This window comes from Palaemon carinicauda, chromosome 12 (assembly GCF_036898095.1).
Source record: "Palaemon carinicauda isolate YSFRI2023 chromosome 12, ASM3689809v2, whole genome shotgun sequence".
In the NCBI taxonomy this organism is placed as follows: domain Eukaryota; kingdom Metazoa; phylum Arthropoda; class Malacostraca; order Decapoda; family Palaemonidae; genus Palaemon; species Palaemon carinicauda.
The window spans coordinates 2356898-2371897 of NC_090736.1; the positions used below are offsets into that span (position 1 = coordinate 2356898).

Here is a 15000-nt window from a genome sequence, read left to right on the forward strand (position 1 = left end):
GATATAATCCAAAACTTTCGGAGAGCAAAATCTCTCAATGATTTTCTTGTTACCGAAGTCATGTAACAAAACTTTGACCATTATGGAAGGTAATCTTCTTCTCCCCCCCCCCCTCCCTCCCTGGAGGAACTTTGTCCCTCTTTTAATGGATCTGCGTTGGTCTAATGAAGTTCGTCTAATGTAAAAAAAAGGTTTCCTGGATCTTGTCCAATGAAGTTATTAGAGTCTGGCGAGATCTGATGTCATTGGTCTTGTCTTATTATTATTATTATTATTATTATTATTATTATTATTATTATTATAAAAATATTATTATTATTATTATTATTATTATTATTATTATTATTATTATCATTGAAATTATTATTATTATTATTATTATTATTATTATTATTATTATTATTGTTATTATTATTGTCATCATAAAAATTATTATTATTATTATCATTATTATTATTATTATTATTATTATTATTATTGTCATCATAAAAATTATTAATATTATTATTATTATTATTGTTATTATTATTATTGTTATTGTTATTATAATTATTATCATCATCATTGAAATTATTATTATTATTATTATTATTATTATTATTATTATTATTATCATTGTTATTGTTATTGTTATTATCATTATCATCATCATCATTGAAATTATTATTATTATTATTATTATTATTATTATTATTATTATTATTATTATTATCTTTCTTTCGCTGTCAAGAGATGACTGTCAAAGAAGAAGTTTCGAACTTCTAAGATTATACCGCGTTCGAAAGTCGTAAGGTCAACTCCAAAGACAGAAACTAACAAAAAACACATAAGAGAGAAATGGAAACAGACCTTGAGAGATTATTTTCAAATCCAGATTTCGAAAGACGAGCTACTTTACAGACTATTGATACATTACAGACTAGTGGTACATTACAGACTAGTGATACATTACAGACTAGTGGTACATTACAGACTAGTGATACATTTCAGACTATTGATACATTACAGACTCGTGATACATTACAGACTAGTGATACATTACAGACTATTGATACATTACAGACTAGTGATACATTACAGACTTGTGATACATTACAGACTAGTCATACATTACAGACTAGTGATACATTATAGACTAGTGATACATTACAGACTAGTGATACATTACAGATTAGTGATACATTACAGACTAGTGATACATTACAGACTAGTGATACATTACAGACTAGTGATACCGAAAGACGTGAGTCTGGATTATGAATCAGAATAAGATAGATTTTTGAAATAGACAAATTTCAGAATTTTACGCATGATAAATTGGAATGCAGTGAAAAGATAAAACATGTGAATTATAAAATAAACACAAATTTCATATTATCATTACTATTCGTGTGATTGAATGCAAAATTCTAATGGAGATAAATGGTAGGAGAGAGAGAGAGAGAGAGAGAGAGAGAGAGAGAGAGAGAGAGAGAGAGAGAGAGAGAGAGAGAGAGAGAGAGAGAGAGCATAGTGTTCTATCGCTTAAAGGAGAATTTCATGAAATGTAGGTACATGCATACATACATACATACTGTGTACTGTATATATATATATATATATATATATATATATATTTATATATATATATATATATATATATATATATATATACAGTATATATAAATAAATATATATATATATATATATATATATATATATATATATATATATATATATATATGTATATATATATATATATATATATATATATATATATATATACATACGCGTACCTGCCTACACATAAATATATATAAATGTATATATATATATATATATATATATATATATATATGTACTGTATATATATATGTATATATATTTATATATATATATAATCATCATCATCATCACCATCTTCATCATCATCTAGATTTCGCCAATCGTCTCTATCTTGAGCTTTTAATTCAATACTTGTCCTTTCATCATCTCCTACTTCGCGCTTCATAGTCCTTAGCCACGTAAGCCTGGGTTCTTCCAATTCTTCTAGTGCCTTGTGGAGCCCAGTTGAGAGTCTGATATATATATATATATATATATATATATATATATATATATATATATATATATATATATATATATATATATGTATGTATGTATGTATATACATATATATATACACATATATATTAGTGTGTGGGGAATGTCTGTGTGTGTGTACATGTGTAATTAATTTCACTTTTTGTGAATGTCAGGCGATGTCCACTCTAGGGACTTTTGAATAAAAGGCTTACAATTGGAACTAATTTTCCTATTAATTTACTAAACGTGGTTCACTGCGCGATCATCGAACTGTTCGTAGAGGCTCACCGAACTTAATGATATGAACTACATTTAAAAAACGTTCCCCAAATGCCAGGTAAGAATCAAGAAATAAAATAGTTTCTTCTAAATCTCACAAAGTAAAGAAATATTTCCATTTTGTCAAAATATAAAAAAGAAAAGAAAATAACAGTAGTGTTGAAATATAGCCACAATATAGAAAAAGGTGATAATTATGAATAGTTTTGTTAAGTTTATTTATTCGTATATGATCATTCATGTTGAGAATATTATTATTATTATTATTATTATTATTATTATTATTATTGTTAATTGCTAAGCTACAATCTATAATTTATTTCGTCTGGATGAAACATCTACAGGTATTATTCAAGAGCCAAAGACTTTATAAATCCTCTTCCAAAAGATATGATTTTGGTATCCATTAGCTAAACTCTTGCAACGTGTTCGCCTAGCATTCGCATGGCAGCAGATCGATCCCCGCCCAGGACCATGAGTTTAAGCTATTTACTGGGGAGGCCAATGCTGTGGTTGGGCAACACAGTGGGCTGACGTTCTGGTGAGCATCTATTCTGATGAGACTGGAACTGAAACCAGACACCTTTAAGCTGTAACCTTTAAATGAGTCAAAAGTCAACACAGTATTCTATTTTAAATGACTTAATCAAGAGAAATGTCCTGGATATAATATTGGTCCAATGTGCCAAACGTCAAAGCTATAATAAAACCACTTGATCTGTTCTTTATTGCTGCATTATTATCGTTTTTCTATGAAACACTAATAGTTTCAGTAATATTATCGATATTTCTATGAGTATGGTTGTAAAACACAGAGAGATAGATGGAATTAAGAAGATTTAGATCAGAAAAGGGTTTCATGAGTAAATGTTATCTCAAGATATCACTTTTTTTTTCTTATATGCAACAATTATACTGCCGTTTCTGGCATCAGATATGTCATTCTTCATTTCTGGAGTTTGGCCAATTTTCATTACCACACTGGCTACTGCAAATTGGTGATAGTGAGAAATTTTTGTCTGATTTATCACAGCAAACCACCATCATCGTTAAGGTATCGCCACTCAGAAAGATATATATATATATATATATATATATATATATATATATATATATGTATATTTATTTATTTATTTATTTATATATATTCATATATATATACATACAAATATATATATGCATATATATATATATATATATATATATATATATATATATATATGTACGTATATATATGTATATATATACACACACATATATATGTATATATATGTATATATATACATACATACATATATATATATATATATATATATGTGTGTGTGTGTGTGTGTGTGTGTGTGTGTGTCTGAATTCAACTGGTAAATCCTAGATTTATAGGAATCTGTATTTCAGTGTTTGTATTGCAATAACAACGATATATTCAAAAGTAGGGATATTTTGATTTTAACGTGTTTCGTTTCAGCTATTCATGACCTATCTGAATAAACATTACGGCAAAAGAAATTGAATATATTTAATATACAGTAAATATACTATACAGTATATAGCATTTACTGTGGGTATAAGAAAAAAAAAGACGAAACAGAAATAAGTATCGGTAACGAAAAGTTGAAATATTTAAAAGAAAGACGAAACAAAAATAAGTATCGGTAACGAAAAGTTGAAGTATTTAAAAGAAAGACGAAACAAAAATAAGTATCGGTAACAAAAAGTTAAAGTTTTCGAAGGCACTGTGACATTTCGATTTACAAAACTCAGATCGTAAAGGTTTTAAAAGTTGAAGAGACTGTTGCATATCGAGTTGAAATGACTACACGGATTTGTTGTTTCATTATTCTTCTTATTTATGGTCCTTATCAACGCGTTCATGAATGCAATGGCGATCCTCAATCACAGAGTAAATTGCCAGTCCTAATGGCAATCCGTTATCAGCGATAGAATGGCCACCGATTGGAACCGGCGCTGTTCAGGATAATGAGCCAATTGTCAATATCAGAGACGGAAATTGGGTCGTTTTGGAATGTACAAACGTCCCCTTAACGGCTGTTTAATCGTATGTAGTAGAGGATCAAGCGCATCTATTGTTTCGTGTTTGCATAATTGATTGAGAGGTTTCAGCTTCAATTTTTTTTTCTTTTTTTTTTGAGAACTTTTTTTTTTATTAAGTAAATTTACATAGTATATACAGCAAGTATCTATGTACACAGATATAACACTTTTACGATATATATTTTACAATATTTTTAATACTTAATACAACAACAAAAACATTGACTCTCATTGCTTTAAACTACAAGGTACTCTATTGGGCCGATTGCTTTCTTTTTCGGAAGTCAGCTTTTTACCTCCGCCAACGAAGTTGGAAGGTTATGTTTTATCCCTTGTTTGTGTTTGTGTGTGTTTGTTTATTTATGAAAAGCATCCTAGTCACAATTTTAATCTTAAAGTAATGAAAAAATGCAGGGATAAACTGCCATGTAAAAAGCTGGAATTTGTTAAATTTTAGAATGTCAAGGTCAAAGGTCAACCTTGTGTGTGTGTGTGTGTGTGTGTGTGTGTGTTTGTTTATTTGTGAAAAGCATCCTAGTCACAATTTTAATCTTGGAGTAATGAAAAACGCAGGGATAAACTGCCATGTAAAAAGTTATTAAATTTTAGAATGTCAAGGTCAAAGGTCAACCTTGTGTGTGTGTGTTTTTGTTTATTTGTGAAAAGCATCCTAGTCACAATTTTAATCTTAGAGTAATGAAAAATGCAGGGATAAACTGCCATGTAAAAAGCTGGAAATTATTAAATTTTAGAAGGTCAAGGTCAAAGGTCAACCTTGTGTGTGTGTGTTCGTTTATTTGTGAAAAGCATCCTAGTCACAATTTTAATCTTAGAGTAATGAAAAATGCAGAGATAAACTGCCATGTTAAAAGCTGGAAATTATTAAATTCTAGAAGGTCAAGGTCAAAGGTCAAGGTCACGCTCAAGCGAAAGGTCGGGGAATAAGTTAGAGGTCTGCTCTTTACTGGGTGCCCCCCTATAGTCCATTTCTTTTAGCGAGGCAGATTTGCACCGACTCGCAGCGGTGCTCTTTCAGCTCGGAAAAGTTTCCTGATCGCTGATTGGTTAGAATTATCTTGTCCAACCAATCAGCGATCAGGAAACTTTTCCGAGCTAAAAGGGCACTGCTGCGAGTCGGTGCAAATATGCCTCGCTAAAAGAAATGGACTATAGTTCTTGTGCAGATATTGGAGTAAGCTTGCCTCCTTAGTATTGACGATACCGCGCATAATAAGATTTACTCTAAATATAGATTATCCATTTCAGTAAACACCAGTTTCCAGTTTCAATATACATTTTCTTTCATCTATGCGTTCAACATTTTCACAATACAATGAATGTGTAAATCAAAACCATCGGTAATGATAACTTCATTAAATGGCTTACCAAGATGTGTAAGGTATGTCCGAATGAGGGAAAGATTACAAAACAATCGAGGAGAGTAATAACTATTCTTTGGAAAAAAATAAGTCTTGTATTCATCGCGTGGTAACTATGTAGAAGGATAAGTGTTATAATAGCGTATTTTGTTTATAATTTAATATATATATATATATATATATATATATATATATATATATATTTATATATATATATATGTATATATGTGTATATATATATATGCATATATATATATATATATATATAGAGAGAGAGAGAGAGAGAGAGAGAGAGAGAGAGAGAGAGAGAGAGAGAGAGAGAGAGAGATGCGCTAACATATAGAAAATAATCAGCAGACGGGGTTATTTTATTATTATTATTATTATTATTATTATTATTATTACTAGCCAAGCTACAACCCTAGTTGGAAAAGCAAGATGCTATAAGCCCAAGGGCTCCAATAGGGAAAAATAGCCCAGTGAGGGAAGGAAATAAGGAAATGAATAAATGATGAGAATAAATTAACAATAAATCATTCTAAAAACAGTAACAATGTCAAAACAGATATGCCCTATATAAACTATTAACTATGTCAAATATTGATGATACATATGTTAGTGGCAGATTTTTTTTTTTTTTCTTTTTTTTTTTTTTGTGTGTGATAAATGTACCATTTAAATTATTATATTATTGCTCTGTTTTTTTTTCCTATTTCCTTTCTTTTGATTTTCTTGGGCTAACCCTATTTTTCTTTTCTTTATTTTTATCCTCTTTGGACTAGAAAACAAATAATCCTAACTGAAATCTCGTCTTGATAATATTGATGCCCTTGGGATCAAAATCCTTTTCAATGAACGATCATTACAGAATTGCTTAATACTCCGTCCTGCAATTTATATCTGAAATGTTATCTTTAGATCGGCTTACGGGTAATTAAGAAAGAGCTTAGAAGATTTCACGAGGCTTTGATGATAATTATTGATTGTGTAGAAAATTATCAGAGTTTAAACTCGAGCATGTGCCATGTGGATATTACCTTAAATGCTTCGGCTTTTTACCTTAGGTTACCTTAAAACTTTTTTCCAATTTCCTTAAATTTTAAGGTAGTAAAGCCGAAATTACCTTAGAATTACCTTGAAACTATGAAAATTACCCCAAACTAAGATAATTACCTTAAAAGTTTAAACACAATTCTCACTACCCAAGCGAATTGTTCTTGGTATAAGAGACGGAATAACTAAAGCGGGTTTACACGGTCGAACGGTTCGTCGAACGCAGATCGACAGACACGTGTTTGAAGTAATGTTCGAACGTGTGAACGGGGTATTTGGTTGTCGAACACGTTTTTCGAACAGTTCGAAGAAAGTCTGTTCTCGCCTGACTTTTGTGGGCGGGGCTTCGTTGTCCTTATGCATTTGTGGTTGACTTCACCTCTTCGAACCATTTGGTAAGCAAGTTCGACAGCCGGGTTCGACGAACCGTTCGACCATATAAACCCCGCTTGATAGTCACGCTACAGTTACTGATTCTGCGTCGATAATTTAGTCATTGTTATTACCGCCGCCAACGAAGTTGGAAGGAAGTTATGTTTTCGCCCCTATTCATGCGTTTGTGTGTATGTGTTTGTTTGTGAACAGGCTCCTGGGCACAATTTTAATCTTAGTGTAATGAAACATGCAGGGATTAACTTTTATGTAAGAAACTAGAAATGATTAAATTTTGGAATGTCAAGGTCAAAGGTTAAGGTCATAGTCAAGCAAAATGTTCAATTCACGTAATTAGCCATAAGTTTGGACATCGTTGTCACAGATACCTTAAACTTGGTTCATATTTGAGTTTATGAAAACCCACGCCAATTAATAAATGTCAAGGTTAAAGGTCAAGGTCAAAATCGAGCAAAACGTCGACAAATAAGCTGCCGCGGCGGAGGTCTGCGCTCTACTGAGTGCTAATTTAGTTTTCCATGCCATAGTTTAGCCATTGTTATCTTTCCTTCCTATAGTTACGGTATAATTAACCTTTGGACTGATTGTGACACTGCAGTTACGCCCCCTGCAAAATATTAAATGTCATGACAGGATTAGAAATTAAACCATAAGATAGATTACTCGAGTGCCATATGGGGATGAGATCATGATGAGGGGTAGATGGAGAAGGTTTGAGCATGGCCTTCACACTCCCCGAGAGAGATTAACTCACCAAACGTTCATCTAGGTTCCACAAGACACTAGAAGACTTGGAAAACCCAGGCCTACATGGCTGAGGACTATGAAGCATGAGGTAGGAAATGATGAATAGAGAAGTATTGATTTAAAGCTCAAGATAGGGACAATTAGCAAAACCTTACTGAGGCTCCATGAGTCAATAAGCATAGGAGGAGATGATGATGATTATATCTAAAATAATATCTAAAATACATGCAAATCTTCTTGTGGAAATTATGCGGAAGTTTTACAGCATTTGTTTAATTAAGAGTTTTAGAGTATTTTAACGTTTTACTTAAAGGAATAATTCTTCTGGTGTTAACTGTGGAAATACAGCATCAAATGTTAATAACATTAAACCTGTATAGCAGTTTTAAAGAATTTCTTTTAGGAAAGCCATCTAAATTCATTTAGTCTTGAATGAGTTGAAAATTCTAGAGCAGTTCATTTAATGTAACTGAAAACCCTTTTATCCGTATTTATTCTAGAGACGTTATTGTCTTGAATGAGTTGAAAATTCTAGAGCAGTTCATTTAATGTAACTGAAAACCCTTTTTTCCTTATTTATTCTAGAGTCGTTATTACCTCGAATGAGTTAAAAGTTGTACCGCAGTTCATTTAATGTAACTGAAAACCCTTTTTTCCTTATTTATTTATTCTAGATTCTTTATTACGTAAGAGGTGATATTGCACTGCTAGAATAGAACAGGAAAAGGTTGAAATTCACTCGATTTATTAGAATCACCACAAAGAACAGGTGGAATGGTTATTATCATCAAACCTGAGCAGCATTTAAAAAAAAATTCCTTGAAAAGAAATGCAAATTAATTTAGTCCTAAATGAGTTGTTAATTGATTGTACCGCAGTTGAATGTAACTCAAAACCGTTTTTTCCTTATTTATTCTACAGTCATTATTGTCCTAAATGAGCTGATAATTGTACCGCAGTTGAATGTAACTCAAAACAGTTTTTTCTTTATTTATTCCAGAGTCGTTATTGTCTTGAATGAGTTTAAAATTGTACCGCAGCTCATTTAATGTAACTCAAAACCCTTTTTTCCTTATTCATCCCCGATTCTTCATTACATCACTGCCGTAAGAGGCAGGGTTGCCAGATTTCTAAATGTGAAAAGGACAACTTCTAATCAACAGCGGGTTTAAAAGGCCCACCTATTAGAAGAAAAAGGCCAAATATATAGTGTTTAAGGCATATCCTTTTTCTTATTAAAAGCCAATCAACTTTAAAAAGGCTAAATTTGATTTGTTTTGGGCCTGAAAAGGGACAAACTGGCAAGCCTGGTAATAGGTGACATTTTACTGCTGAAATATAATAAGAAAAGGTTGAAATCCACACGATCTATTAAAATCCCCACAACAACGGGTGGGATTTATAAAAGTGAATCTACCCTGAGAGCAAGTATAGGCCTTTAATCCCTTCCTCGTAAGCAATTTTCCCCCAGATTGCAAGAACAAGTGGGATTTATAAAAGTGAATCTACACTGAAAGCAAGTATAGGCCTTTTATCCCTTCCTCGTAAGCAATTTTCCCCCAGATTGCAAGAACAAGTGGGATTTATAAAAGTGAATCTACACTGAAAGCAAGTATAGGCCTTTTATCCCTTCCTCGTAAGCAATTTTCCCCCAGATTGCAAGAACAAGTGGGATTTATAAAAGTGAATCTACACTGAAAGCAAGTATAGGCCTTTTATCCCTTCCTCGTAAGCAATTTTCCCCCAGATTGCAAGAACAAGTGGGATTTATAAAAGTGAATCTACACTGAAAGCAAGTATAGGCCTTTTATCCCTTCCTCGTAAGCAATTTTCCCCCAGATTGCAAGAACAAGTGGGATTTATAAAAGTGAATCTACACTGAAAGCAAGTATAGGCCTTTTATCCCTTCCTCGTAAGCAATTTTCCCCCAGATTGCAAGAACAAGTGGGATTTATAAAAGTGAATCTACACTGAAAGCAAGTATAGGCCTTTTATCCCTTCCTCGTAAGCAATTTTCCCCCAGATTGCAAGAACAAGTGGGATTTATAAAAGTGAATCTACACTGAAAGCAAGTATAGGCCTTTTATCCCTTCCTCGTAAGCAATTTTCCCCCAGATTGCAAGAACAAGTGGGATTTATAAAAGTGAATCTACACTGAAAGCAAGTATAGGCCTTTTATCCCTTCCTCGTAAGCAATTTTCCCCCAGATTGCAAGAACAAGTGGGATTTATAAAAGTGAATCTACACTGAAAGCAAGTATAGGCCTTTTATCCCTTCCTCGTAAGCAATTTTCCCCCAGATTGCAAGAACAAGTGGGATTTATAAAAGTGAATCTACACTGAAAGCAAGTATAGGCCTTTTATCCCTTCCTCGTAAGCAATTTTCCCCCAGATTGCAAGAACAAGTGGGATTTATAAAAGTGAATCTACACTGAAAGCAAGTATAGGCCTTTTATCCCTTCCTCGTAAGCAATTTTCCCCCAGATTGCAAGAACAAGTGGGATTTATAAAAGTGAATCTACCCTGAAAGCAAGTATAGGCCTTTTATCCCTTCCTCGTAAGCAATTTTCCCCCAGATTGCAAGAACAAGTGGGATTTATAAAAGTGAATCTACCCTGAAAGCAAGTATAGGCCTTTTATCCCTTCCTCGTAAGCAATTTTCCCCCAGATTGCAAGAACAAGTGGGATTTATAAAAGTGAATCTACCCTGAAAGCAAGTATAGGCCTTTTATCCCTTCCTCGTAAGCAATTTTCCCCCAGATTGCAAGAACAAGTGGGATTTATAAAAGTGAATCTACCCTGAAAGCAAGTATAGGCCTTTTATCCCTTCCTCGTAAGCAATTTTCCCCCAGATTGCAAGAACAAGTGGGATTTATAAAAGTGAATCTACCCTGAAAGCAAGTATAGGCCTTTTATCCCTTCCTCGTAAGCAATTTTCCCCCAGATTGCAAGAACAAGTGGGATTTATAAAAGTGAATCTACCCTGAAAGCAAGTATAGGCCTTTTATCCCTTCCTCGTAAGCAATTTTCCCCCAGATTGCAAGAACAAGTGGGATTTATAAAAGTGAATCTACCCTGAAAGCAAGTATAGGCCTTTTATCCCTTCCTCGTAAGCAATTTTCCCCCAGATTGCAAGAACAAGTGGGATTTATAAAAGTGAATCTACCCTGAAAGCAAGTATAGGCCTTTTATCCCTTCCTCGTAAGCAATTTTCCCCCAGATTGCAAGAACAAGTGGGATTTATAAAAGTGAATCTACACTGAAAGCAAGTATAGGCCTTTTATCCCTTCCTCGTAAGCAATTTTCCCCCAGATTGCAAGAACAAGTGGGATTTATAAAAGTGAATCTACACTGAAAGCAAGTATAGGCCTTTTATCCCTTCCTCGTAAGCAATTTTCCCCCAGATTGCAAGAACAAGTGGGATTTATAAAAGTGAATCTACACTGAAAGCAAGTATAGGCCTTTTATCCCTTCCTCGTAAGCAATTTTCCCCCAGATTGCAAGAACAAGTGGGATTTATAAAAGTGAATCTACACTGAAAGCAAGTATAGGCCTTTTATCCCTTCCTCGTAAGCAATTTTCCCCCAGATTGCAAGAACAAGTGGGATTTATAAAAGTGAATCTACACTGAAAGCAAGTATAGGCCTTTTATCCCTTCCTCGTAAGCAATTTTCCCCCAGATTGCAAGAACAAGTGGGATTTATAAAAGTGAATCTACACTGAAAGCAAGTATAGGCCTTTTATCCCTTCCTCGTAAGCAATTTTCCCCCAGATTGCAAGAACAAGTGGGATTTATAAAAGTGAATCTACACTGAAAGCAAGTATAGGCCTTTTATCCCTTCCTCGTAAGCAATTTTCCCCCAGATTGCAAGAACAAGTGGGATTTATAAAAGTGAATCTACACTGAAAGCAAGTATAGGCCTTTTATCCCTTCCTCGTAAGCAATTTTCCCCCAGATTGCAAGAACAAGTGGGATTTATAAAAGTGAATCTACACTGAAAGCAAGTATAGGCCTTTTATCCCTTCCTCGTAAGCAATTTTCCCCCAGATTGCAAGAACAAGTGGGATTTATAAAAGTGAATCTACACTGAAAGCAAGTATAGGCCTTTTATCCCTTCCTCGTAAGCAATTTTCCCCCAGATTGCAAGAACAAGTGGGATTTATAAAAGTGAATCTACACTGAAAGCAAGTATAGGCCTTTTATCCCTTCCTCGTAAGCAATTTTCCCCCAGATTGCAAGAACAAGTGGGATTTATAAAAGTGAATCTACACTGAAAGCAAGTATAGGCCTTTTATCCCTTCCTCGTAAGCAATTTTCCCCCAGATTGCAAGAACAAGTGGGATTTATAAAAGTGAATCTACACTGAAAGCAAGTATAGGCCTTTTATCCCTTCCTCGTAAGCAATTTTCCCCCAGATTGCAAGAACAAGTGGGATTTATAAAAGTGAATCTACACTGAAAGCAAGTATAGGCCTTTTATCCCTTCCTCGTAAGCAATTTTCCCCCAGATTGCAAGAACAAGTGGGATTTATAAAAGTGAATCTACACTGAAAGCAAGTATAGGCCTTTTATCCCTTCCTCGTAAGCAATTTTCCCCCAGATTGCAAGAACAAGTGGGATTTATAAAAGTGAATCTACACTGAAAGCAAGTATAGGCCTTTTATCCCTTCCTCGTAAGCAATTTTCCCCCAGATTGCAAGAACAAGTGGGATTTATAAAAGTGAATCTACACTGAAAGCAAGTATAGGCCTTTTATCCCTTCCTCGTAAGCAATTTTCCCCCAGATTGCAAGAACAAGTGGGATTTATAAAAGTGAATCTACACTGAAAGCAAGTATAGGCCTTTTATCCCTTCCTCGTAAGCAATTTTCCCCCAGATTGCAAGAACAAGTGTGATTTATAAAAGTGAATCTACACTGAAAGCAAGTATAGGCCTTTTATCCCTTCCTCGTAAGCAATTTTCCCCCAGATTGCAAGAACAAGTGTGATTTATAAAAGTGAATCTACCCTGAAAGCAAGTATAGGCCTTTTATCCCTTCCTCGTAAGCAATTTTCCCCCAGATTGCAAGAACAAGTGGGATTTATAAAAGTGAATCTACCCTGAAAGCAAGTATAGGCCTTTTATCCCTTCCTCGTAAGCAATTTTCCCCCAGATTGCAAGAACAAGTGGGATTTATAAGAGTGAATCTACCCTGAAAGCAAGTATAGGCCTTTTATCCCTTCCTCGTAAGCAATTTTCCCCCAGATTGCAAGAACAAGTGGGATTTATAAAAGTGAATCTACCCTGAAAGCAAGTATAGGCCTTTTATCCCTTCCTCGTAAGCAATTTTCCCCCAGATTGCAAGAACAAGTGGGATTTATAAAAGTGAATCTACACTGAAAGCAAGTATAGGCCTTTTATCCCTTCCTCGTAAGCAATTTTCCCCCAGATTGCAAGAACAAGTGGGATTTATAAAAGTGAATCTACACTGAAAGCAAGTATAGGCCTTTTATCCCTTCCTCGTAAGCAATTTTACCCCCAGATTGCAAGAACAAGTGTGATTTATAAAAGTGAATCTACACTGAAAGCAAGTATAGGCCTTTTATCCCTTCCTCGTAAGCAATTTTCCCCCAGATTTATGTCAATCCAGAACCAAACTTCAACGATAATGCACAATCACTTTTAAAAAAAACTAGTATCAGATTTATGTGTCGTAAATCAAAGTAATAGAGACGTTTAATATACTCTAATGGTCATATCACGGTCACTTGCCCCATAACATTTTGGATTTATGGGGTTTTGGCGAACGAGTTTCGACAGATAAATTTCGTTCATTAATACAAAAATGAGGCTCGTTCGTTCCAGCGGTTGCCTACGTCATCGGGCAGGTCGGGAGGATAAGCAACGTGTTGCCTGTAACGGTGAAATGGTACAAAATGGTACATAATATCTGTAATCTTACGTGTGACAATTGACATCTTTTTTCTTAGGTGGAGTGTTTTGAGCTTAATGCTATATTATATTCTATATTATATCAGTGTTATAAAAAGAAGACGTTTGATAAGCAGGATGCTATAAGCCCAGGGGCTCCATCGGGGAAAATAGCCCAGTGAGGAAATGAAACAAGGAAATGAATATTTTAAGAACCGTAACATCAAAATGAATATATCCTATTTAAACGATAAAAACATTAACAAAAACCAGAGGAGAAGAAATAAGATAGAATAGTGTGCCCGAGTGTATCCTCAAGCAAGAGAACTTTAATCCTAGACGGTAGAAGAACATGGTACAGAGGCTATGGCACTACCCAAGATTAAAGAACAATGGTTTGATTTTGAAGTGACCTTCTCCTAGAAGAGGTGCTTACCATAGCTAAAGAATCTCTTCTATCGTTAATGGTCATATCTCAGTCATCAGCCGGTCTTTCAAGTTATTAGACAATTTTTATTTAGATTCTTAAAAGCGAGATTTTATATTTCGATTATTTAATAACTTTTTTTTTATTTTGAGGGGAAGGGGTGAGGCAGGGGGGAGGTACCCCCTGCCCCTTTTGAATCCATACCCTTTTTAGAAAATTCTTACCAGTTATTTGTAATGAATAGATGTCTAATGTACACGACCCGTCAAAAATGACGGCTGAATATTTACATACTTTTCCTAAAAGTAACCCATGTTCTTAATGTGATTAATGATTTAATTTTTTTTTTTTTGTTATCTTTGCAGGATGACTCTAGAGTGTTCTTCGACCAGAAAATGCTAAGGACGAGATGTAGGACATTTGATAGTATATGAGGTGGTGATTATCTTTCATGCAAAAATTGTTGAAAGCAAAGTAGGACCAACTGGAAATAGAGAGGAATAGAAAGTGTTTGGGCTTTTGGCCCTAGAGGTGTTTGATCTATTCGTCATGGCATGCAGCATGACTGAGCGAGACGAGTCATGTCATCTGTGCTACCAATCCTCGAGAAAGAGGAAGAGGACGCCACAGACGCAATGCCCCCCGAGGTGTATAGCCGTAGATCCTTGTTGCAACAGGCCGGAATGCTTCGCGAATG

General features: G+C 34.2%; 1 protein-coding gene across 1 annotated transcript in view; it reads left to right on the forward strand.

The window, feature by feature from the left end:
* The window catches only part of LOC137651169 (protein O-mannosyl-transferase TMTC1-like), a 120719-nt gene that overhangs the window by 48068 nt on the left and 57651 nt on the right, over positions 1–15000 (forward strand). Inside the window, exon 2 of the mRNA XM_068384309.1 lies at positions 14669–15000. This exon is cut by the window's right edge and continues 250 nt beyond it. Within this exon, the coding sequence (XP_068240410.1) occupies positions 14853–15000 (148 nt within the window). The 5' untranslated portion in view covers positions 14669–14852. The remainder of the gene's footprint in view (positions 1–14668) is intronic.